The sequence below is a fragment of the Akebia trifoliata genome, chromosome 11 (genome assembly GCF_017979445.1).
Source record: "Akebia trifoliata isolate Shusen 1 chromosome 11, ASM1797944v1, whole genome shotgun sequence".
Lineage (NCBI taxonomy): Eukaryota > Viridiplantae > Streptophyta > Magnoliopsida > Ranunculales > Lardizabalaceae > Akebia > Akebia trifoliata.
This window is the reverse complement of record NC_141385.1, coordinates 48,929,427-48,951,371: the sequence shown is the minus strand read 5'-3', so window position 1 is coordinate 48,951,371 and position 21,945 is coordinate 48,929,427. Positions and strand designations below refer to the sequence as shown.

General features: G+C 33.2%; 1 protein-coding gene across 1 annotated transcript; it reads right to left on the bottom strand.

The window, feature by feature from the left end:
• Positions 1-1,040: 1,040 nt before the first annotated feature.
• Positions 1,041-21,528, bottom strand: LOC147392344 (putative LRR receptor-like serine/threonine-protein kinase At1g07650). Its single transcript, XM_086459173.1, has 24 exons — positions 21,303-21,528; positions 20,878-21,052; positions 16,937-17,008; positions 16,777-16,845; positions 16,604-16,675; positions 16,450-16,518; positions 16,252-16,323; positions 15,606-15,677; positions 15,453-15,506; positions 15,269-15,334; positions 15,110-15,181; positions 12,554-12,622; positions 12,376-12,435; positions 8,300-8,365; positions 8,158-8,193; positions 7,967-8,001; positions 6,870-7,240; positions 6,596-6,794; positions 4,483-4,620; positions 3,282-3,400; positions 2,956-3,166; positions 2,614-2,851; positions 1,631-1,781; positions 1,041-1,516 (listed from the first exon to the last, which is right to left on the bottom strand). The coding sequence occupies exons 1-24, from the start codon at positions 21,391-21,393 to the stop codon at positions 1,169-1,171; spliced, it is 2,925 nt and encodes a 974-aa protein (XP_086315299.1). The 5' UTR covers positions 21,394-21,528; the 3' UTR covers positions 1,041-1,168.
• Between the last annotated feature and the right edge of the window lie 417 nt (positions 21,529-21,945).

The following is a 21,945-nucleotide window of genomic DNA, read 5'->3' as shown; positions in this document are numbered from 1 at the left end:
AAGAGATCATGTAACATGAATGTGTGAAATTGGGAGATTTGTAGATATATGGAGTTGTAATTTTTTTTGGAAAAACAAAAAACCTAGAATAATATAAAAGAAGAGAGTAAAAGATATCTAGATCCAAAATATAGAGAAATATGGTATTTTTATTGAAAAAAAATACTAATAACATAACAAAATGATTAAGGTTCGGCAATGGCGATGGCGCCATCGCCGAAGAACCGCGCACCAAGATCGATGTTCTCAGTGGAGCTTGAGCTCTGATACCATGTAGAAATATGAATTTTATTGATAATTCTTGGATAATTCTTACAAAAGCCCAAGTAGGATATTTATAGGCATTACATCAACCAAGATATATGAAAACTACCTAATATAAATATTCTAGAATATCCTAATTGATATATTCTAAATATCAATATATATTCTAGAATATCCTTCATCACAACCTTCCATTTGTGTAAGATACACTAACAATGATACAATGTATCTCATGCATTTTAATACAGTGCATCTTATTCTCTAATAGATCCCAATCAATATTTGTTATATAAGTATAATTTTTTTTTTCTTAATAAAAATCATGGAACATTTATTTCTTTTTCTCTTTGTTCATTTTCTATTGGCAAAAGAAAAAAAAATTTTGTTTTATTGCAACCACTACCGCCGCCGACAACAATGACAACATTTTCCCATAAAAAAATTAATTAATTTTTATACTCTTCGAAACCACTACCACCACCAACGACAACGAGGACAACAACTTCTTCCTAATATAATGTAAAGGGGAATTTAAACAAATGGAGTTGCTTTTTACAAATAATTCCACTTCTTTAATTGAGAGGAACTCAAAAATAAAAGCAAAAATGCAGGGAAAAATAAAACGCAATCCTCACGACTATTTTGACTAATAAACTAAATTTGACTAAATAAATAATACATGGAAAAAATTTTAAATTAAAAAGTACACCATGGTAAGAAAGTCACAATAGCCCATGTTTTAGAACAAGTGTGAACTTCATAGGGAGAGAGTGAAATGTTCAAACTAGCAAGCAACCTATGTATCTTTCATTCAAATAAAAGCTTGGTTTTCATAAACTTAATCATCATATGGAATGGATAAATACATCCATGTGTGTGCTCACACACACAAACATACACTGCTCTATTCTTTGGTCGACGAGGAAGACATCCACAGACCATCTAACATACTTCGGGTCTGATTCTCACTCTCATTCATTCTGGGACTTTGGATTTGTTGAAAATGGCTTCTGATGGCATCAAATTTCGAATCATCACCAGAGATACTCATATCAGAAACTAAATCTTGAACAATGGTTCTACCTTCGAGCATACTCACCACCGCAGACATTGTGGGCCTAAGTATGGAAGATGCATTAGTACATAAGAGAGCCACATTAATCATCCCCAAGACCTCTTCCTTGTTGAATTTAGATCCCAAACTTGGATCTACCAACTCCAATAAATTTCCTCTCTCCTTGAGAACCAATGCCTAAAACGCCCTCCAAAAAAACGGGAAATCAAGTACAATCATGCATAGCTCATTAACTAAAAGCAAAAAAATATATATATATAACATAACAGTAGGATTATAAATCTAAATTACCCAATCGAGAAGATAAATGCCATCTTCAATTGACCTATGACTTGTATTGCTCCTCCCACTAACAATTTCCAAGGCAACAACTCCAAAACTGTAGACATCTGCTTTGTCAGTTAGGTAGCCTCTCAACGCATACTCCGGTGCCATATATCCACTGAAAAAATCAAGATTATCACGTATTACATTTGGTGTGCATGAGTTCAGACCTAGTCATAATAGTTGTAATATGTGTGCCTCTACCAATCAAATTATCACATCTATACTAGTAACACTGAGTTATTATGCTTTCCTCTATTGAAAAATCAACTATGGTTTTGCATAATGGCTCAAAGTTCCATAAAGATGGAGATACTTGCCCATAGCATTAGAATTGGAAGGCAAAAGAGTAGTTGGGTTTTCTAATGATATATTATAGATACATACCAATCAAATTATATTCGGAGCCAAATTTTCAGTTATCAAGGAATACAATTACAGATTTGGAATAGATGAAAGGTGTTCGGTCGGATGAGTGGAAGGATCAAAAAAGATAAAATTAGAAATCAATGCATTCGCGAAAATGTAGGAGTAGCTCTAATAGGTGACAAACAAAGAGAAAGATGATTGAGATGGTCTGGTAAGGTACAATGAAGATCTATAACATCCCCAATAAGAAGGAATTTGGTCGTAAAAGCTTTATCCCAAAGATTTATGGTCGAAGGAAAAAACAAGTTGAAGGTTTTAAAATAGAAAGAAAAAAACATGGACCGAGTCGGTGAGATCAATTTGAAGAAACTTCAATTTGTAGGAGACACGCACCTTTAGATAGAATTAAATAGAGGAACTTGAAATAGAAAATGTGGAAAAAAATATGTTTATATACCTCTTTTTAGGTAGAACATAAAATTATGAAAATAAAATAACTAGAAAAGGCTTTAAGGTAGAGGAATAAAATGAAAGACTAGAAGTCAACATATACTAAGGGCAATATAAGCATGGTGCCTCACAGAGTTCCAGCAATTCGAGTGCTAATATGGGTTTTCCCCTCTTCATCAAGTTTGGCCAAACCAAAGTCTGATATCTTGGGTTCAAGATCCTTATCAAGCAGGATATTAGTAGCCTTGATGTCTCTATGAACAATCTTCAATGTTGATTCTTCATGGAGATAAGCCATACCTCTTGCTATACCAACACAAATCTTGTGCCTGGTTGGCCAATCCAATTTCAATTGACATTCTTCTAGACCTTTAGATCATCATATCAACAAAAAATTAAAGATGTCAATCCAAAATATTACCTATCCTAATAGCTGGAACAAATTATTGAAAAGTAAAAGATGCTGCATTTACCAAACAAAGCACGGGCTAAACTGTTATTTTCCATGTATTCGTATATTAGCAACAGTTGTTTTCCTTCAATGCAACATCCATAAAGCCTCACAAGATTGGGATGTTGAAGAGCAGAAATCATTCCAATTTCATTAACAAATTCACGGTTTCCTTGCTTTGATTTGGAAGAAAGCTGTTTCACCGCAATTATAGTACCATCTGATAGATGACCCTGCATTTGAGTACGAATGTAAACTTTCAACTATATAACCACATTAGGGATGAGATGCATACATTTGGATCAACAGTGATGGGGTTAAAAAAAAAATGATTTTTATAAACAATACCTTGTAAACTGAACCAAAACCCCCTTCTCCAATCTTGTTGTGAACATCGAAGTTGTTTGTAGCAGCTTTAATTTGCCTTAGGGTGAAGGAACCGGTTTGTAGGTCTAGACCTCTTAGATCTGTCCAAAAAGATATGTTAGAAGAGAGGTGAATCCTGAAGTTCACATATTCTATCTTTCATTCTTCACAGAGTGATAAAAAGTCATGCTGTCCAAAGACATGTTAATAGAGACATGAATTAACATTAAAAGTAGAACATCAATAAGTTAAATGTGAAGTCAAAATAGATCTTTGAAAGCAGAAAAATTCTTTCCTATTTCTTTTTGGTTGTTTTACCAAAATGTTTTCTAAATTATCTGCTCAGGCAGACATTTTTAAAATATTTATCAAAGGGAATCTGTTTTTCAGTTACTTTCATGATTTTTTTTTACTTTAATACTCTTACCTTTTTGGAGAAAAATAAGTTTATTTTTAAAAATTCCGAAACAAAGGTATAAAGTAAATTAAGTGAAAGACCTTACAGCAGATACCTATTCTGGTAAAGAAAAACCAAATCATTCTGTTGGCTTTTCAAAACTTTGATGTAATTTAACTACAAAATAAAACACTAGACTCGAGTGAAAAATCATTAGATATGAGAATTGAAATTAAATAGGAAAAATAGACACTTTCCTTTACAAAGAACTTTGGGAGACTTCTCAACACTTGCTCCAACCAAACCACAACTTCCCTTTTTATAGACCTAGACTCGAGTGAATTTAAAAAATGTCCCTACTCTAGAACCTTCCTCAAGACACAAGGGTATTGTCTTTTCATCTTCCTAGAAATTTTCTACAAACAATGACCTAGATATTTCTAGAAATATTTAATAGCTTTACACTTTTCCAAGAATAGATATTTCTAGAATTTGACTTCAACTCTCAAGAATTGATACTTCTAGACTTTTTTCTAGAAATGACTACAATTACCAAGAAGAGATATTTCTAGAAAAACCATTTTCTCGAACTTATCCTTTCAAAAGCATCTCCAATGAGCTAGAGAAAATCAAAGGGTGTTCTTTGGTCTGCATACACCTTCAACACATTCATGCCCATATCTGTCATCTCCTCTTTCATTTTTTTACTATTTTTGAGTGGGTTATTATTATTTGTTTTTCCCCTTCAGTTGGTGGATCATGTAATTGATTTGGAAGATTTCCCACCTTCGTCAATTGTGCTCTTTCGTCCAAAGCATCCTTTCCACCAAAGAATGCCAATAATCACAAAAATGGCACATGAAACTGAAGCCACAACAATTCCAGCCACAGCAGCTACAGATAACTTTGAAGGAGGATCGAAATCTGCACTTATTCTCAATTATTAGATGGAAATGCATCCATTGAAACACTAAAAAATGAATACACCCAGAATTGACAGAACTTAAATCCACTTGGCTTATTTAAAGGAACAATTTGAAGATTGAGCATCAATAGAAGATAATTCAAATAGTTCAAATCAACAAAACAAAATCACTTTCCTATCAGATTTCTTTTCTTTTGTAGTCATTCATTCTTAATTCTTATATTAGACTTTGACATATTTATATGAAATATACCAAAATATTTCTATTTTCACAAGGTTCGACACAAAATTTAACCATCATTTTCCTTTTGTACATATTCCAGAGTGTTCACTTTGTAAAATAGTTCAATGAATGGTAAATTTCGATTGAAATAATCAAATTTACTTAAAATAATTTTTTCATGCAAGAATATTTCAGTCAAATCATTTAAATGATATTATTATTCTCATTTCTATGTAGAATATTGTTGTTTTGTCAAGCTCTCAAATACCAATGCTAATGCAAAGTGAAACGTTATTAATCTTTATTTTCACACTCCACATGGTTGTTTACCGCAGTATGATGGCCTATAGGTGTGTTTTCATGTCAGTTTTTATATTTCCTAAAGTTTCGGTGAAAAATTTCTCAATATTTCCATCATTGCTATAACATTTCCATCATTTCTGTGAAAACTGTATTTATTTCTATGCTAGTTAAAATGTTTATAAAAAAACATCTCAATTTACAAGCTGACTGAAATATATACCGAAACCAAAATTTATTACCTTGTTCTTAGTGTTGTCATATTTAAGAAATTAGCGAATGTAATTTACATCTTTAATTTGGAATTATCATTTGTCAGACATTTTTGTTACAGACACAATCAACAAGCTGCATGATATAAAAAATATGGCAAAGAAATTTTTTTCAAGTATATTCGATTGGGTTTGCCATCGGTGAAATTTTGGTTAGAGAAACAGGGAACAACTATCTAGAAAGAGATATAATCCAATAAAGATTTAAGACTAAAAAGTGGTATGTCTAAAGGTAATTAATATATATTCTAAGCATTAAAAACAAGTTTACTAGGTCATCTAAAATACGTTTTTTAGGAGAGAAAAAGCTACTCCTAGGTACAATTTCCTTTATATTACGCTGTCAGTCCCAAACTTAAAGAGTGAGAGGAAGACAAACATAACATGGGTTTAGGTAGTGAGAGAGGATATCAACATACTTGGATTAACGTAAAACATAGCTTTAGACGGAATGGAGAACAAGATTCACTCAGTCGATCTCAAATTTTTGGAATAACGCTCAAATATTAATGATGATGATGATGATGATGATGACGGACATGATATTTTAGCATAGCAAAAGTATAGTATGGAAAAAATAAGGAATATTTTTTTGGTATAAAGGGGCCTATTACATGTTTTTATTAAGAATTTTCTCTTTCTTCCAGGCAAATTATATCATGAAGATGACCGGACGACACATGGATGTAGAGTTCATGTTGTAGATTAGATTTTAAAAAATATATTTTTTCCCCTAATCTAAGACTTTGGAAATGGAAGGCCATTCAACTCTCAAATTTAAACCTCAAATTCAAAGTTTAAAAGTAACATTTTTTTTCTCCAAGCTTTTGAATTTTACGTACATCCCTGTGGTGTCCGATCATGTTTTTGGGTCATAACCCTTGAAGAAGAAAGAGGAGAGAGTTGCTGTAGAGAGAAGATGAGGAAGAAGAAAAATATGACGTGCCGTTAAAAAATTTAATTTTAGTTTAAAATCCACAACACGGAATGCCCCTAAAAATTTTGTGACACGCCAATATAACTCGTGTTTCTTCCATCATTTTAAATTATATGTCCATTCACTTTATTTTCTCCAAAAATTCCACAATTCGCATACTTGAAATATAGGTGAATTAATTATCAACAAGAATCAAGAAAAGATCGAATTAAAATTATAAAAAAAAACATTTGACAACTTACTAGACTTCACAGAAATAGCTGACACAAGAGGACCATATGTTCCTCTAACAGGGATCCCTGTTGTTCCTTTCCCAGCCCAATAGAATCGGATCTCTAGTGTCCCGCTAATATTCACAACTGCAGTAAAATTTTTAATTGTTTCCTTACCAATACCACCTGCTTCCTCCACGATATTGAAATCCTTCAATTCCAATTTCCCCTGCAGTAAATTAATCTAACATTAAACCAGTTGACATTTATATACTAATTATGAACACATAATTTCATTAACCACCTGAATGTAAACATCAAATAAGCGCCTTCCGAAGCTGCTATAACTGTCATTTGTAAACATTATCTCCGCAAAGTGAAGATTCACAGTGTAGCTCCCATTTTCCAAACAAAATCCATAATACGTTAGAGAGAGGGGTGAAAGGCGGGCTTTTGTGTATAATTGATTGTTTTTCATCAAGAGGATGGTTTTATTTTCTCCTATATGGCTCAGATCGCCACCAACATCCAAGAAGTTTCCAGTGCTGCTAAATGCCCAATTAGATTGACTTGGGAAAAACTTTGAAGGAGAAGCAATGTCTTCATCTCCTTCATATTTCATTTTTCCATCATCAAATTTTGCTCCACCACAATTTATATGGAATGAATACCGCTCTGGCACCAAAAGAAGTAACGTATTAATGCTCTAAATAGGAAACTTAATTTTGATCATAGGCCCCTCGAATTGGTCTAATCCTTCTCGTTCATTTAGTTTTAGGGTTTGTATGATTGCACGTGGAAAATGGACGTGAAAATGATTTTCCCACCTCTTAATATTATTCTTTCACAATTAACCCAATCCCCCAAAACTATAAAAAATTAAAAAAAATTAAAAAAAAATAAATTAAAAAAAATTAAAACCAACACTATTCTCAACATTTTCCTAGGTGCAATCAAAGAACGGAATTCATTTTTCCATGACCATCTACCCAAGGAATTCATATACCACATGTTGTGCACGTGGTGTTCATAAATGATATTACTTACTATGTTTTCTTTGTTTTTTTTAAATGTTGAATAATAGAAAGAAATGCTACAAGGGTGTTGATGAAAAAACAAATACAAAATTAATAATTACTTCTTTTCACATAGTATAGAAATAATAAATGAAGTTAGATTATATTAAAAAGGGAAGAAAAATGGGGAATCCCTAATTTACAGCCCAGACGGATGGTATACCCATCCTATCCCCCACAAAAGGTTGGTTATTGGAATTCTAGATTAAAATAAAAATCAAAGTTAATTGTATGGTTAATGATGGTTACTAATACAAAGAAAGATAAGCTTTTAAAAATTGAGAGGGAAAAAAAGCAATTTCTTATTCCAAAAAATCAGACTTACTCTTTCGACAGCGGTTCAAGCATGGAGCAACTTCACTTCTCAATCAGTAAAAGGTCACGCGTATGTTAGCATTAAGAGATCAGATTGAATGCATTTGTATTTGATAAATAAATGAATGGAGTAACTTGGTGATTATGTACAAGCTTATGATGTAAATTTTGAAAAAAAAAAAGAAGATATTAGCGACTTACGTGTTGTTCCCTGAAGAAGAGCTTTTAAAAAGGTTTCTGATGAAAATAATACAATGTGAAAAGTATAGTATTAGAAGGAAAATATATAATCATATTAAGCTAGAACTATATAGAAGCCAAAATTGAACAGAAGTATTCGTACAATTTATTTAGTTGACATCCAGATTCCCCTGAGTTTCCTACCGAGTAGTTGGTGTAGGAAAGATCACTGTATGCCGACAATGTAATATGAAAAAAATCAGCTTCTTGACTAAAATAGTAAATTTTTGTTATGTAAGATAATTCAATAGTTTTTTTTTTTTAATTCAGCATCATAAAAGCTAAACTATTATCAACGGTTTTAATGATGAAATTCCTAATCTATTCGTAATCTTGTTGGGAATCTCAAAGGCAACGATATAAACTCTAAAATGTTAATCAAGAATAAAGAGAATATCACTCATACTGCAAAAAAAGCCTAAATGATACAAATGAAAACCTATCAAGAAAGGTTTGGGATGTAAATGGCTCTAGCTACTTAACAATAGATAAAGCGCAATTGAGCTTATGTTTAAACAACAGGGAATGTCTTAAAATCACAATATATGTCTGAAAGCGCCCTCGATCCGCGGGGTGCGCGGATCCGCTTTTGACCCTTGAGGTTTGGGAGTCGCCACCTAGTTATTACGGTCTAGGAACCAATTTGACCCTACAATGGATAAAAAGAACTAATCTACTATAGAAATCTGAATCCGGGGATCATGTTATGGGGTTGGAAGGTGTTAGGCACCAACCCCGCCCGGGCAATGCCGGTCTCTACTTATCCCAAATATAACTACATCGCTAATGATAAAACCTAGATTAAAAAAATAATTAAAAAAAACCTTACCTTCGATCTGTAAAAGTACTATTCCCTCAGATCTGAAAAACAGTTCCTTGTACCGTACTCCTTGCTTCGTTTTGTCTCCGGATCTGATTTCTGATCTCCGAGGCAAGGTATCTCCTTCTTGGATCTGGATGCTTTGAATTTGTGGTGGATTTTTGGGATGTTTTTGGGAGGTTTTTGAGTGTTTTTTAGGCTAAAATCGAAGTTGGGGTGTTTGGGAAGGAGTTGGGACTCCAAAATTAGGGTTTTGGAGGGCTTGTGGAGGCTTCTTCACCTACTTTTTCTAGGGTTTTTTCTTTGATACGAAAATAGGGTGTGGAGGCTCCTATTTATAAAGTTTTTAGAAGCATTTAGGGTTTGATTAGGGTTTCTTTTAGGGTTTCAATTAGGGTTTTGACTTAGTCTTTAGGGTTTTAGGATTTTGACTTTAGTCTTATGAGATTAACTTGATTAGTTTTAGATTAGGGTTTGGATTTAGGGTTTTGACCTTAGTCTTATGAGATTGACTTGATTAGTTTAGATTAGGGTTTTGATTTAGGGTTTTGACCTTAGTCTTATGAGATTGACTCGATTAGTACCTTGACTTCAGTCTTGCTTGATTGACTTTAATTTTGACTTCAGTTTCACTTGATTGACTTTAATACCTTGACTTCAGTCTTGCTTGATTTACTTTTAATTTTGGAGAACCCCCTTCTATTATATCTTTAATTCTTTGGACCCCCAAATGGAGGGGTCCTTAAAGAAATATCCCACGAACCCTCAACAATTTTACCCGAAAGTCCGATTGATCAATTTTTTAGGTTCAAATTTTTAAATTAATTTCATTAATGTTTTACTTTAATTATTTAATGTTTTATTTATTAATTTCGAATTTTTTAATTATGAAAATTGTGAAATTACCATTTTGCCCTCGGAGAGGATTTTTTACGTTTTAAGTCGTTTTTCAATGTTTCAGGATGTTTTGGAATCAGTTTTTCGTAAGGAATTTAATGGGAATGTTGGTTTTTGTCATTTATGAAGTTTTTTGTATGAAATGATTGTGAACTTTATGAGGGGTATTTTCGTAATTTTGTCAAATTTTGTGAAAATTGGCGAAGTGGTTTACTTGGTTTCGATTTGTTGTTTAATGTGTTTGAGTGGGTTTTCCTAAGAGTAATGCCGGCTCTAGGGTTGTTTTGATGTTAGGGTAATTTGGTAATTTTAGTGATTTTTATCGTGAAGCTTCTTTTTTGTTTGCAAGATGATGATTTATATGTTTCTGGGGTCGTATTTTCCTAGCGTAGCGTGGTTTCTAAGTTTTGTCAGTTCGAGATACCTCATCCGGATTTCTGAAACATATCTGGTAACAAAATAAAGCATTGGAATAGACATCCATCATTGGGAACCTTTGTGATCGGGTCGACGAGTTGATTAATCAGGCGAATGCAAAAATGGGGTGTCTACAATGTCCTTGACCTTTTGGTTCATTAGACTGAATTAATCGTTGGCTGAGAGGGATCCCGATTTCGAAGGCCTAGAATCCAATTAAGAGCAGGAAATGGAATATTCTAAGAGTGTTGGAGTAGAGATTGACTGAAAATGGTATCGTGTGAATGAAACAGAAGTAGCTCCAAGGTCTAAGAAGGGAAAATCAAGGAGGAGAAGGTCTTAATCTCATATGGGTCCTTCAAGCCGTGAAGTCGAGAGCAACTTCAAGAAAACGTTGAGGCATTATTAATTCGTCACCTCAATGAAGTTTGGAAAAAGAGTTCTACATGGTACGATATATATATATGACCATTGACTTTTAGTGTCAATTTGTAAACCACTTTTGATGGGGTTAGAAGTTTCAAAATAGGCTTATTTTTTCATCTTCACAAAAAATCAGCCCAATTTGAAACTTTAACCCATATAGGGCAAATTTTGGCTCCCAATGTTGTCTCCTTAATGTTGGTTGTCGAACCTGACCCTATATATACGTATACATATATGTCTGTATAGGGAGAGAAACTCATGTGGGCATCAGAGATTGTTGGCCATTATTTAGTAGATTTTATAGTCCATTAATGGGTTGGACGAATTTTAGTGATGCAAGAGTCTTTTTTATATTATTTTAGATCATTTTGGAAATTTAATTTAAGTCTGGGTACTATTTACGTCACTTTTCTAGACATTATTTTGAGATGTCAAAATTTGTCGAATAAGGTTAAGTTTTTTGAAATTTGAAAGGTTATTCAGTTATCTACTCAACGAGTCCAAGATTTTCTAATTCCGATAAGTTCTCATAAATTATTAAAATACTAATAGGATATCAATTTTACATGAGATTTGCATCTCAAGTGCAAAACGACAATGTTAAGTCATGTTAGGACTATAGTTTCGAGTCTAAAATATGAGAGCCTACATATATGACTATTGTGATTTATTTTTGGGAGTTTTTGAATTAATAAAAAAATTATAATACAAGTTTTAATTTTTTTTCTTATTTGATGTTTGGGCATTCAACTTGGTGATGCCATTGATGTCATTGGGGTGATTCCAAGGTAATTTATCATATTTCTTTTTAATCTTATTTATTTATTTTTATTTTTTTGTCATGTTTTGACCCCATCAAGAATCTATCAAGAACTCATCAAGAATCTCCTACCTCATCAAGAAACCCACCAAATCCTTCCTAAACCATAAACACCTATATCATTAAACTCTTCTCCAAATCTATCCTATTTTATTTTACCCAACCTTATTTCATACCCCTAAACCTAACTACATCAACACCCTATTGCAAAATATTTTAATTACAAAATTTTGTATTTAATACCCAATGGGCCTTTGTTGAAACCTTTCACAATGGCCAATAAAACCTTTTCTTGAAACCTCCTTTCCCTCAGTCCTTAATCATTTTCTTTATCTTAAAAACTTAAATCCATCCCTAACAAAAATAGAAAAACATCATAACAAAATAATAAACCTTTATAGTAATCCTATTGTTATCTAAATCCTTAACCCAAACCCAAACTAGATTCCTTACCCCTTATTTCATCTTCTTCATTCCCCATTTTGCATCAGAATCCTAATTTTATCTTCTACTTTTATCAATCTTCTTCTTCTCTCATTTTTCATTTCTTTCCCCTCTTTCCTAATCCAACCCTAACTTCAACATCTCTTAAACTTCAATTCAAACTAGAAAATATGCTACGTAAACCAACAAAAAAATGCATGAAGAATGATGAAGAGAAAGTACCAAGAGAAGAAACATGTTATTACCATTTTACAATATTCATTTTGCTTTACAATTGGATTTTCCTTAACTAAGATTGAGTTTATTAGAAAACTATAATGGTAAGATGAACGTTAAGCATTCATGAAGAACTCACTAGTTTCGCTGCTTCATCCAATCTTGCACAGTTCCATTCAGTGAATTTCGAGTAAAGTACCTAATCAATGCTCTCTTATTAATTCAGTTTGTTGACCTGTTATCTATACTGCACTAGCATTGGAAAAAGCTAGTACTAAAAAATTTTGTAAGAAAATTTTGATAATTAGATCACTTACACAAACTCTAAAGGCAGATATTGAAAGCTATTTGGAATTTGTCCTACAAGCTTATTAAAGCTGAGGTCTCTGCAGAAAACACAACACCATAAAAGAGAGAAGGAAAAGGTTGCATCCCGGATGTTAAGAATCATGTTACTTACTTCCTATATGTTATTTTGAGCTAGAATAACACATCTTAGATCTTTGATCATCTATTCATTCTTTAGGAGTCAACTTGGTCATTTTGAAATAGTTTATTTCTTTACCATGTATTCACCTTATTACTTGAACCCCAATGAATCGATATCCAGTTTAAGATATGCTCAATATATATATATTTATTTATATTAACTTGATTTATTTGTTCATATGAGTGGAGAAAATGAGGTGTCCCAAATTTCAAATGGGTTGGGATCTGTAGAATCGTGAAAGTGAACTCATATGTTCAAACACAATCTCAACCGTATATGTGAGATTCAATGGTTGAGATTTATCTTAGAGATCTGTAATATATTCTTGGGATGTATCTTTTATCCCAACCGTTGGATCTCACATATACACGACTGGGATTGTGTGTGAACATATGAGTTCACTTCTTATGAGTCTACGGATCCTGATCCTTTTCAAATATCTTAAACTAAGTGTTCAATGGTTGAGATTTATCTCAAAGATCTATAATATATTCTTGGGATACATCTTTTATCCCAACCGTTGGATCTCACATATACACGACTAGGATTATGTGTGAACATATGAGTTCACTTCTTATGAGTCCACGGATCTGATCCTTTTCAAATATCTTAAACTAAGTGTTCAATGGTTGAGATTTATCTCAAAGATCTATAATATATTCTTGGGATACATCTTTTATCCCAACCGTTGGATCTCACATATACACGACTAGGATTGTGTGTGAACATATGAGTTCACTTCTTATGAGTCCACGGATCCTGATCCTTTTCAAATATCTTAAACTAAATATTCAAACTCAATTTGGATAAGTTATGAAAATGATGTAGGATAAGCTGTAAAAGACTATATGGAATGACATGATCAAAAGAAGACGGCTAGAAAGGCTAAGCACACACCTTAGCTTCAAACAAACATAACATTGCAACCATAAATCAATACGACTACTATTATACCAGTTCAGAAAGCTTATGATTAGCTCTACGACATGGACAACAACCTTGTGTCGTTAGGCAAATTTTAGGATCGTGGAAAAAATACTATAGTAAAGGTCAAAACAGACTTTTTGGGTTACACTTTCTGTTTTAGTAATTTTCATTTTAGCATATTTTGGGTTATTTTGGGTATGAAATTGTTTTAGAAGATCATTATTAAGTATTTCAAGGTTAATAATGACATTTTATTTGAATTAGAATTTTTTACTAGTTTGGCAAGTTTACTATGTCGACTTTAAGTTTTACTAGCTATTTTGGATACATACAATTGTAGTAGAAGTGGAATCAAAAAGTGCTGATTTTGTAACTCAACCTGATAGGGTAACTTAAAAACTCACTGATGTGGCAGGTGCAAGAACCATAGATTTTTTGCCTTGTAGATTCAAGGTTCTTATCATAAAAGGAAGATGGTGATCTTCCCCTTCGTTTCACCATCATTAGAGTATGAGTTTATGTTGCATTGTACTAAGGTGTATGAAGACATACCAAATCATATTTTATGTTAATTAAGATTAGATCATCTAGTTAAGGTACTAAGGTGCATGTAGTTACGGTAATTAGGTAACTATAGATACCACTTTCTCTATTTAATACTATCTCACTAGAGATCAATTGTATTAGATATTTACATCATCTCCAATTCTATCAACGACAATTCAACAGTGTTACGAAACCTCATGCCTCACAATGAACTGAAACAAATTTCCTATGCACTAGTCGTTTATGCAAGACTATGAATCTTGGCCTTGGATAATGTAATGCCCTGACCCAAATTATGGGTCCAAGTGAACCCTATTCTTTAGTTAGTTATTTTTTTTTATCTATCATAAGTGTGTGGCATCCATTATTTCATTTTGAAGGGATCCAGCATAGCCAACATGTGGAGGGCATTACTAAGGAAGGAAGAACTAGTATAATTCCCTTTGAATTGAGGGATAATTAATCAAGGGCATGTAAGTATTTTACACCTTAGGTGGTTGCTCTTCCTCATGCCACACAGTGGGGACGTCCCACACTTGAAAATGAAAGCTTAGTTTTTTCCAAAAAAGAAAAAACCTATTTGAAAATGATCTTTCAAAATAATAACAATAATAAGATCATAAATGGTTCAAAACCTTGGGGTAATTAAAAAATTTCCCAACCCAACTCGATCATCTTCATGAATCTTCTATAGGTATCAGATTGAAAAAATCTCAAAGATTTGAAATGGTACATGAAGCATAGGGTCCAATTTGACTAAATATTCTTCATCACCTAGGGTTTCAGATTACGAATTAGACTATGGGTGTCGGTCTCCAAAATCTAGTTTGTGACAGATAAGCAACTCAACATCTAGTAAAGAACTCTTTAAAAATCATAATTGAAGCAAAAAAGGATTGCCCATACTTACAACATTTTCAGGCCTGTCATACCCCTGAGATAATCTGGTATCTTTCCAGTAATATTACAATTCCTCAATATTCTGCAACCCAACCCAATCCAATTTAGGTCAATTTAAATTGTTGTAACACTTTATAATCATGAGACACATAAGAAGCATTTAACTCACAGTGTCTTCATTTTTGTCAAGTTATTTAGTGGCGGGAAGTTTGTTAGATTTATGTCACTGATCCTCCTTTACATAGAAATTCCACCAAGTTTTAATCAAAGATCACCAATAAAAACACAAATTCACAAAACATTAAAAGAAGATGAAATAAGGGAGGGTTTACTCACAAGATAGTTAATTCTGTCAAAGAGAAATACCAGAAGGAATGGGACCTTCAAAACCGCTTGCCATTATCTCTCTGCCATTAACGAAATTCAATGAAATGCATCACAAGTTATTGAAAATATGGGATTTTTAAGACTGAAAGTCACTCAAAAATGTTGATTAAAACTCTTACAATCTATCAAGCTTTGTCCAGTTCTGTATAAAATCAGGTAGCCTTCCAGTGAAGTGATTATCATTTATCCGACTGTATAATAGTAACATAGATAATATTGAAGGATATTTACAAAAAAGTGATCAACTTTTGACGAATTTACGATTCCGGCTCACTGTTCATTTTAATTACCAAAACATGAACGATAATGAAATTGAAGGTTTTTAAAGTAACAATTTCGTTGGTTTAAAATGACTAGTTTGAAATGAATAATGATGAATGCACGCAGTTTTGGTACTCGGTTGGGTACGTGTCTGACATGGCAAGGGTACAAAATCACACATCTTTTTCCTGTGTATCCAGATGAAAAAAATCTATGGTTCTGCGCCCTTGCCACGTAAGCCGTGTACCCAACCGCGTGCATTCATCAAGACTCATTGGAAATGCTCACTTTAAACTTGAGAAATAGTCACTTTAACACCCGCCAAATTTGTTACCATTCTGAATTTTTTTTAACGAAAAGGGTGTTCATTCACGTTTGGTAATTAAAATGAACAGTTAACGGGAATCATATATAACTCATTTTCAGCTTACGAAATGGTAATTCAACCTAATATTGAACTCAAATACTCAAAGAAATTTTGATTTTAAAAAAAAAAATATTTACAAGTCCTTCAAGTTGGTCAGGTTAGCAAATGTCTTTGGCAACTCCCCAGTAAAATTGTTGGAGCTAAGATCTCTACAATAACAAAACCTCAACAATCAATCAATTGTAATTTGAAAATTGACAAAATTCATCAAAAACACGCCAATTTAACAAATACCCATATTCAAAAAATCACGAAAACAATATAAAAAACCTTACATTAGCTCTATGTCAACCAGATTTCCAAGCTTTGGAGAAATTCCGGAGAGTTGGTTCATTCCCAAGACCCTGAAATTTTGAATTTCCATTTAGAAGAAACTCTTAAAACACTTTGGTGTAATAAAATAGATGAAAGGAACTAAAAAAAAATTACAATTTTCTGAGAGTAGAGATGTTCGCTAGTTCGTTCGGGATCATACCCGATAACCCATTTCCTGAAAGGGAGCTGAAACCATAATTCTCTGTTAATTTTAACTTTTTAGAAGAAAAAAATATTATGGGGACTGGTCCGATTGGAGAAGGGTTTAAGAGAGTGGGAAAGCTTACATATTTATTAATTTCATGGAACCCCATTCTTTTGGTATTGTACCTTTGAGGTTTGTGCGGGTGAGATCACTGTGAAGGAGTGTGAGGAAGAAGAAGAATAGTAAACAACCTTTCATTTTAAATTTGGGGTAATTTAAGGAAATAATGCAAGAGGTCTTACATTTCTTCGAGGTACTGAAGCTTGACCAGCTCTGGTGGGGGCACTCCCAGTAGATCCCGACTTTTGAGCACTCTGAGCTCCAACAGAAAATTGTGAAAATTTTTCCCAAATTAATAATAGGGTCTGTTTGTGGATTATATTTTGAAGCCCTTGAAGGGAGTAGTTTTTTCTCACAGCCCAACAGCTGTTTGACATGTGTTCCGAATGATATCAGCAATAGAAATTATGGTGAGAAAAGAAAAGTTACTCGTCAAATGAACACACGAAACGAAGCCATGGTTTGTAAAGGATAAAATTATATGAATTTTTTTTAAAAATAGTTATTTTTCAATTGAATTTTATTTTTAAATTTATGTGCTCTGTAGCCATCCATTTTCATCACCTTGGATAAGTTTGAAATTTTTTTTATTTTTTTTAATATGAATATTTTAATGACATCTAGAAGATTGTGTTGTTGGATTGGCAATGTGATAATCAATGTAGACCTTACAATCATTTTTAAGATTTGAAATCTTAAATAAATCTGTGGGTAGAGGACGTGTAGGCACAAGAGAGAAACTTTCTCTTTATTGCTAATGTTATTCACACAAGTCAAGCGACAGTTGGGATGTGAGTAAAAAATAACTCTCCTTCAAGGTGCCAAATTAGCTAAGTTGGTAAAAATGTGTAGAGTGTTAATCCACGACCTATATTCAAATCTCATTGAACTCACTTTCATATTGATTACTAATCACTTTACAGACCCAATAAAAGAAAATAGAGAGATTTACTCGACTTAACTGTTACATTTTTATTACAAAAATTCCTTTGGGGTGACTACTCCATGGGAACTTTGCTTTATGAAGTTTGCTACCCATCAAACCTCACTTTATATTGTTTGTTACCCAGTAAGTCCTGGGTGGGATCCACATCATAAATTTCAAATTTATGAGGTTTAATTTGTTATTTAACATATGTTGGAATGGATTCTATATGTGTCAATATGTAGTATCTAAAAACATGATTTGATGCCATAAGGTTATGAAGAAAAAAAAATTCTAAGAACCATACAAAAACAAATTCGAAAAAAATTAGTCTTCACCATTGAATTTTAATTTTAAATTTGAAAATTCAATAGCCATCCATTTTCAACACCTATGATCAAGAGCAAAAAATTTCTTCTTTTTTTTTTTTTCTTTCACACATGAGTTTTTCCATGAAATATAGAAGGTTGTGTTGTTGGATTTGCTAATTTGATAATTCATGTAGATCCAAACAAGCCTTAGTAAGATTTTAAATCTTACTAAGTTAGTCATGGTAGCCTAATTCATTAAAGTAAGTTTCGTTTACGTAAGAAACTTGATAAAGGGAGTTTTTGTAGTATACTTGCAACACCAACTTTTGCTAACACCACTCCAATTCATATGTAAATCATCAAAGAATTAACACCCATTTGGGGTGGTGTTAGCAAAAGATAGTGTGGCAATAAAAGCACTCTTTTTTTTTCTTTAATCGACAATTTTATTTTAATGAGTTAAGTAACTCGTTGCTCGTGGGAATTGAACTTAGGTCCAAATCGGTTAAAGTTTATTAGTTTCAATGCCACAACTATAGGAAACTCTGCATCTTTCTTCTCAAGCAAAGTGGGACTCCCCTTACCATGAGGAGAGATAATCAGCATAGGTTCCTTCGACTCCTATTTATTAAGAGGAGTCGTGCTACATTGGGTCCAACACTGAGTTGACTTGGTAGTGCATACATAACCATAGATTTATTCTTTGAGATACAAGTTAGAAGATCAATGATTCTCTATATATTGCCAAGTCAACTCAAAGTTGGTTGCAGTGTCCCACTCAGTAAAACATTGATTTTCTAACTAGCAATGCATAAAGAACCGTTGATTTTTTAACTTGTATCTCGAGAAAATAGATCTATAGTCATTTGTGCATTGCCAGGTCAACTTAGTGTTGGACCTAGTGTCCAACACAAGTAGTGTAGCACGACTCACTAAGAGTTGTGATAAACCGACGTTCTAAAATTAACACTCTTAATGTTGCTCCTAACATGATAGTGCGTAGAACCATAGATTTTTTTTCCTCACTACCTTAGTAAAGCTAGTTGGAATATTAAAAAAATTATCCCTTCAAGCATGTAAGAATCATGTCTTACATCATATTTAAAAAAATTAAGAAAAAAACATTTTTAAGCCTAATCAAGGGCATTGAAAATGAACGATCAATGAAGTCCAAATATTCAACAAAAGGATTTTGATATCTCTAGCACATGGTGTTCTCTTAACCGTATAATTGCACCAGAGAGGAAAACTACTATAGAGGATCCACTCTCACAAAAAAGTTATTATGAGATATCGTTATATTTTAAGGGAGCAAATCCTTTAGTAGTTATTCGTATAGTTCCCTATAGTGATTTTTCTATGATCTTGATTCGATCACTTTTTAATTCAATGACACTCGAGTCCTCTAGTTTTTCAAGCATAGATCATATTTAAAAAATAAAATTTCACAAAAAATAAAATAAATAAATCACAATTTAAAGAGTGTAGATTTAGTGTTTTGTTGATGTGTCTTTATTTCAACTACTCAAAACTATTATAGAGGGTCCCTTCCCTATTTTCAAACTGATGATACGCCTTCTCCAAGAAACTAATATAATTAAATGACCTAAATACCCTCATCTTCAAACTTTAGATTTGGAAGTCTATTGATTTTCTTCTAAAATTCAATCATCTTCAAAATTAGGGCATTACCCTCGTCTTGAATCTGAAGATACTCTATTTCTTTTCAAACCTCACGAACAACATAGATTCTTTAGGGAGAAGAAAGGATGCTTGAGTAGAAAAATCAAGGATTTTTTTCACAATCAATCAAAGGCATGGATTCAAGTAAGATCAAATAGGCTAAAAATAATTTTGCATTAACAATTTGAAGATAAAAGATTTATTTTTGAAAAAAAAAATTGAGGAGGTGTTGACTAGAGATTGAAGATAGGGGGAGGCATCTCATCGATTTGAAGATGTAACAGGGCTGAAATATCAAAATTTTATCAGAATGTGTAGGGGTACATGTCTTTATCACCCAACACAAAAGAGATATCGATATCCTGGTGAATAATTTAGCATGAGAATCTCTAGCAAATCTCTTTTCATCTCATCCATTGGATCAATGTTGTGCGTACAACACTACAACGTTGTACATGAGAGTCTTTCTAAATTGACTTTCTCTAATATTAGGCTCAGCACTGCACTGGCGTGCTAGTCATGGTTTTTAAACTCGTCCAAGACCAAGACATATCGCCCGAGTTAACTCGGTATCAAAACTGAATGAGACCAACTCACAAAGTCATTTTTTGACCAAGTTTTACATCTCACAGTTCAATTTTTTGAGTCATCTCATGAGACGTCTCAAACATATCAGAAAACTCGTCCGAGATGACTCGGTATGGAAGCTGAACAAGACGAGACACGATATTGAGTTTAAAAACCATGGTGCTAGTGCGTACAACGGAAAAAAAAATCTACTGTTCTCCGTGCACTGCCACATCAGCAGTGTTAGTGCAGTGGGGAAGAAAGTCGGTTCAACTTTTCCCTTCTTGAACTTAAACAAATTAGGGTAAATTACACTTTGGTCTCCTATAATTTGACATAATTCCGTGTTGACCCCCTAATTTTTTGATAATTGCACTTACATCCCTTATAATTATTTGAGGGCTCATTTATTCCCACTTAACACGTAAAAGTGAGAGTGTTTTAATTATCGCTTTAAAAGGTTTTTTTATAAAATAAAAAGGTAAAATAGTAAAATAAGATCTGAATTTTAACACCGTTAGTGAAAGGGGAGGTAAGTTCAATTGTAAAAACATTAGTGGGTCAACATGGATTTATTCCAAACTACGGGGTGTGGTCAAAGTTTAATTTACCCAAGAAATTATGCAGCTTGACGTACATGCTGATGACGTGGCAAACGGTATCGTTAATGAACGTGCAATTGCATGTAACGGCGTTCTCCGATCCTTTAGTCGGATTTAGCGTCACCCATCCTGCCTGACGGCTGCATGGATCTACGTTGAAGTTCCAGTCCTTCTTCCCCAACGTCTTCGCTATGTCTTCTAAAGCCTTTACTGTAACCAAAATAAACGAAAAAGACTATAACACCCCTCATTTATCAAAACCGAAGAAGGAAATCTTCCTAAGGATCGAACTCGAGAAGACCAGGTTCAGTCATTCCATTTGTCTTATTTTCATATATCAGCAGTAGACTGAGAAATTTATGAAATACCGAAAATACCCACACTATTTTGAGTATAAGTTTGGCTATCTGCAGACTGCAGGGAGATTTTAGTCACTAATAATTTAAGAAATTTGTATTACCTTCACTTGACACAAGAGTCGCTCCGAATGCTAATGTCTCGATGTAACTGATCCAAATGATCCAAAAAAAGAAAATTCGCCCAACGTACATCTTTAGATTCCTCGTTTGATTGGAGAGAATTCCTATGATGTAAATCAGACCGTCGGATTCTATGGGGTGGTGCAAAGTGGGTTTGTTTTGTAGAGAGATTTATTCGAGAATGGAAGAAAGGTGAGGAAACAAGTGGCGGAGAGGAAACTAAAACGCTAGGCTAATATAAAGGATGAGATGACAACTTCTCCATGCACTGCCAGGTCAGCTTCTATTTATGATACATTGACCCAACTCACCAATTCAAGAAAAAACTCCAGAATGTACGCGGCTAAAATAGAACTCTACCGAGTTAGGTGGGTTATCAAATAAAAAATCGGTCAGGATACCTTGACTCGGGAAGAATTACTCCTAACAAAACACAAAATCCAATGGTTTTGAGATTTATCCTCCGGATAAGTATCTCCGAGATGTGTTATCAAGATACACATAAATCCCAACTGTTGGATTTTGTATCTAAATGGTTGAGATCATGTGTTTTCTTATGAGTCAATGGATCCCAACCCATAAAAAAAAAAAATGATTATGAATTTTGAAATATTGAAAATTATC

Excerpts from the sequence above, each read along its gene's own strand:
- LOC147392344 (XM_086459173.1), bottom strand. The coding sequence starts at position 21,393 with ATGTACGTTGGGCGAATTTTCTTTTTTTGGATCATTTGGATCAGTTAC. Across the intron at positions 16,519-16,603 it reads ATCTCTACTCTCAGAAAATT|GGTCTTGGGAATGAACCAAC; the intron begins GTAATTTTTTTT and ends TCAAAATTTCAG. Across the intron at positions 4,621-6,595 it reads AGCTATTTCTGTGAAGTCTA|ATTTCGATCCTCCTTCAAAG; the intron begins GTAAGTTGTCAA and ends GAATAAGTGCAG.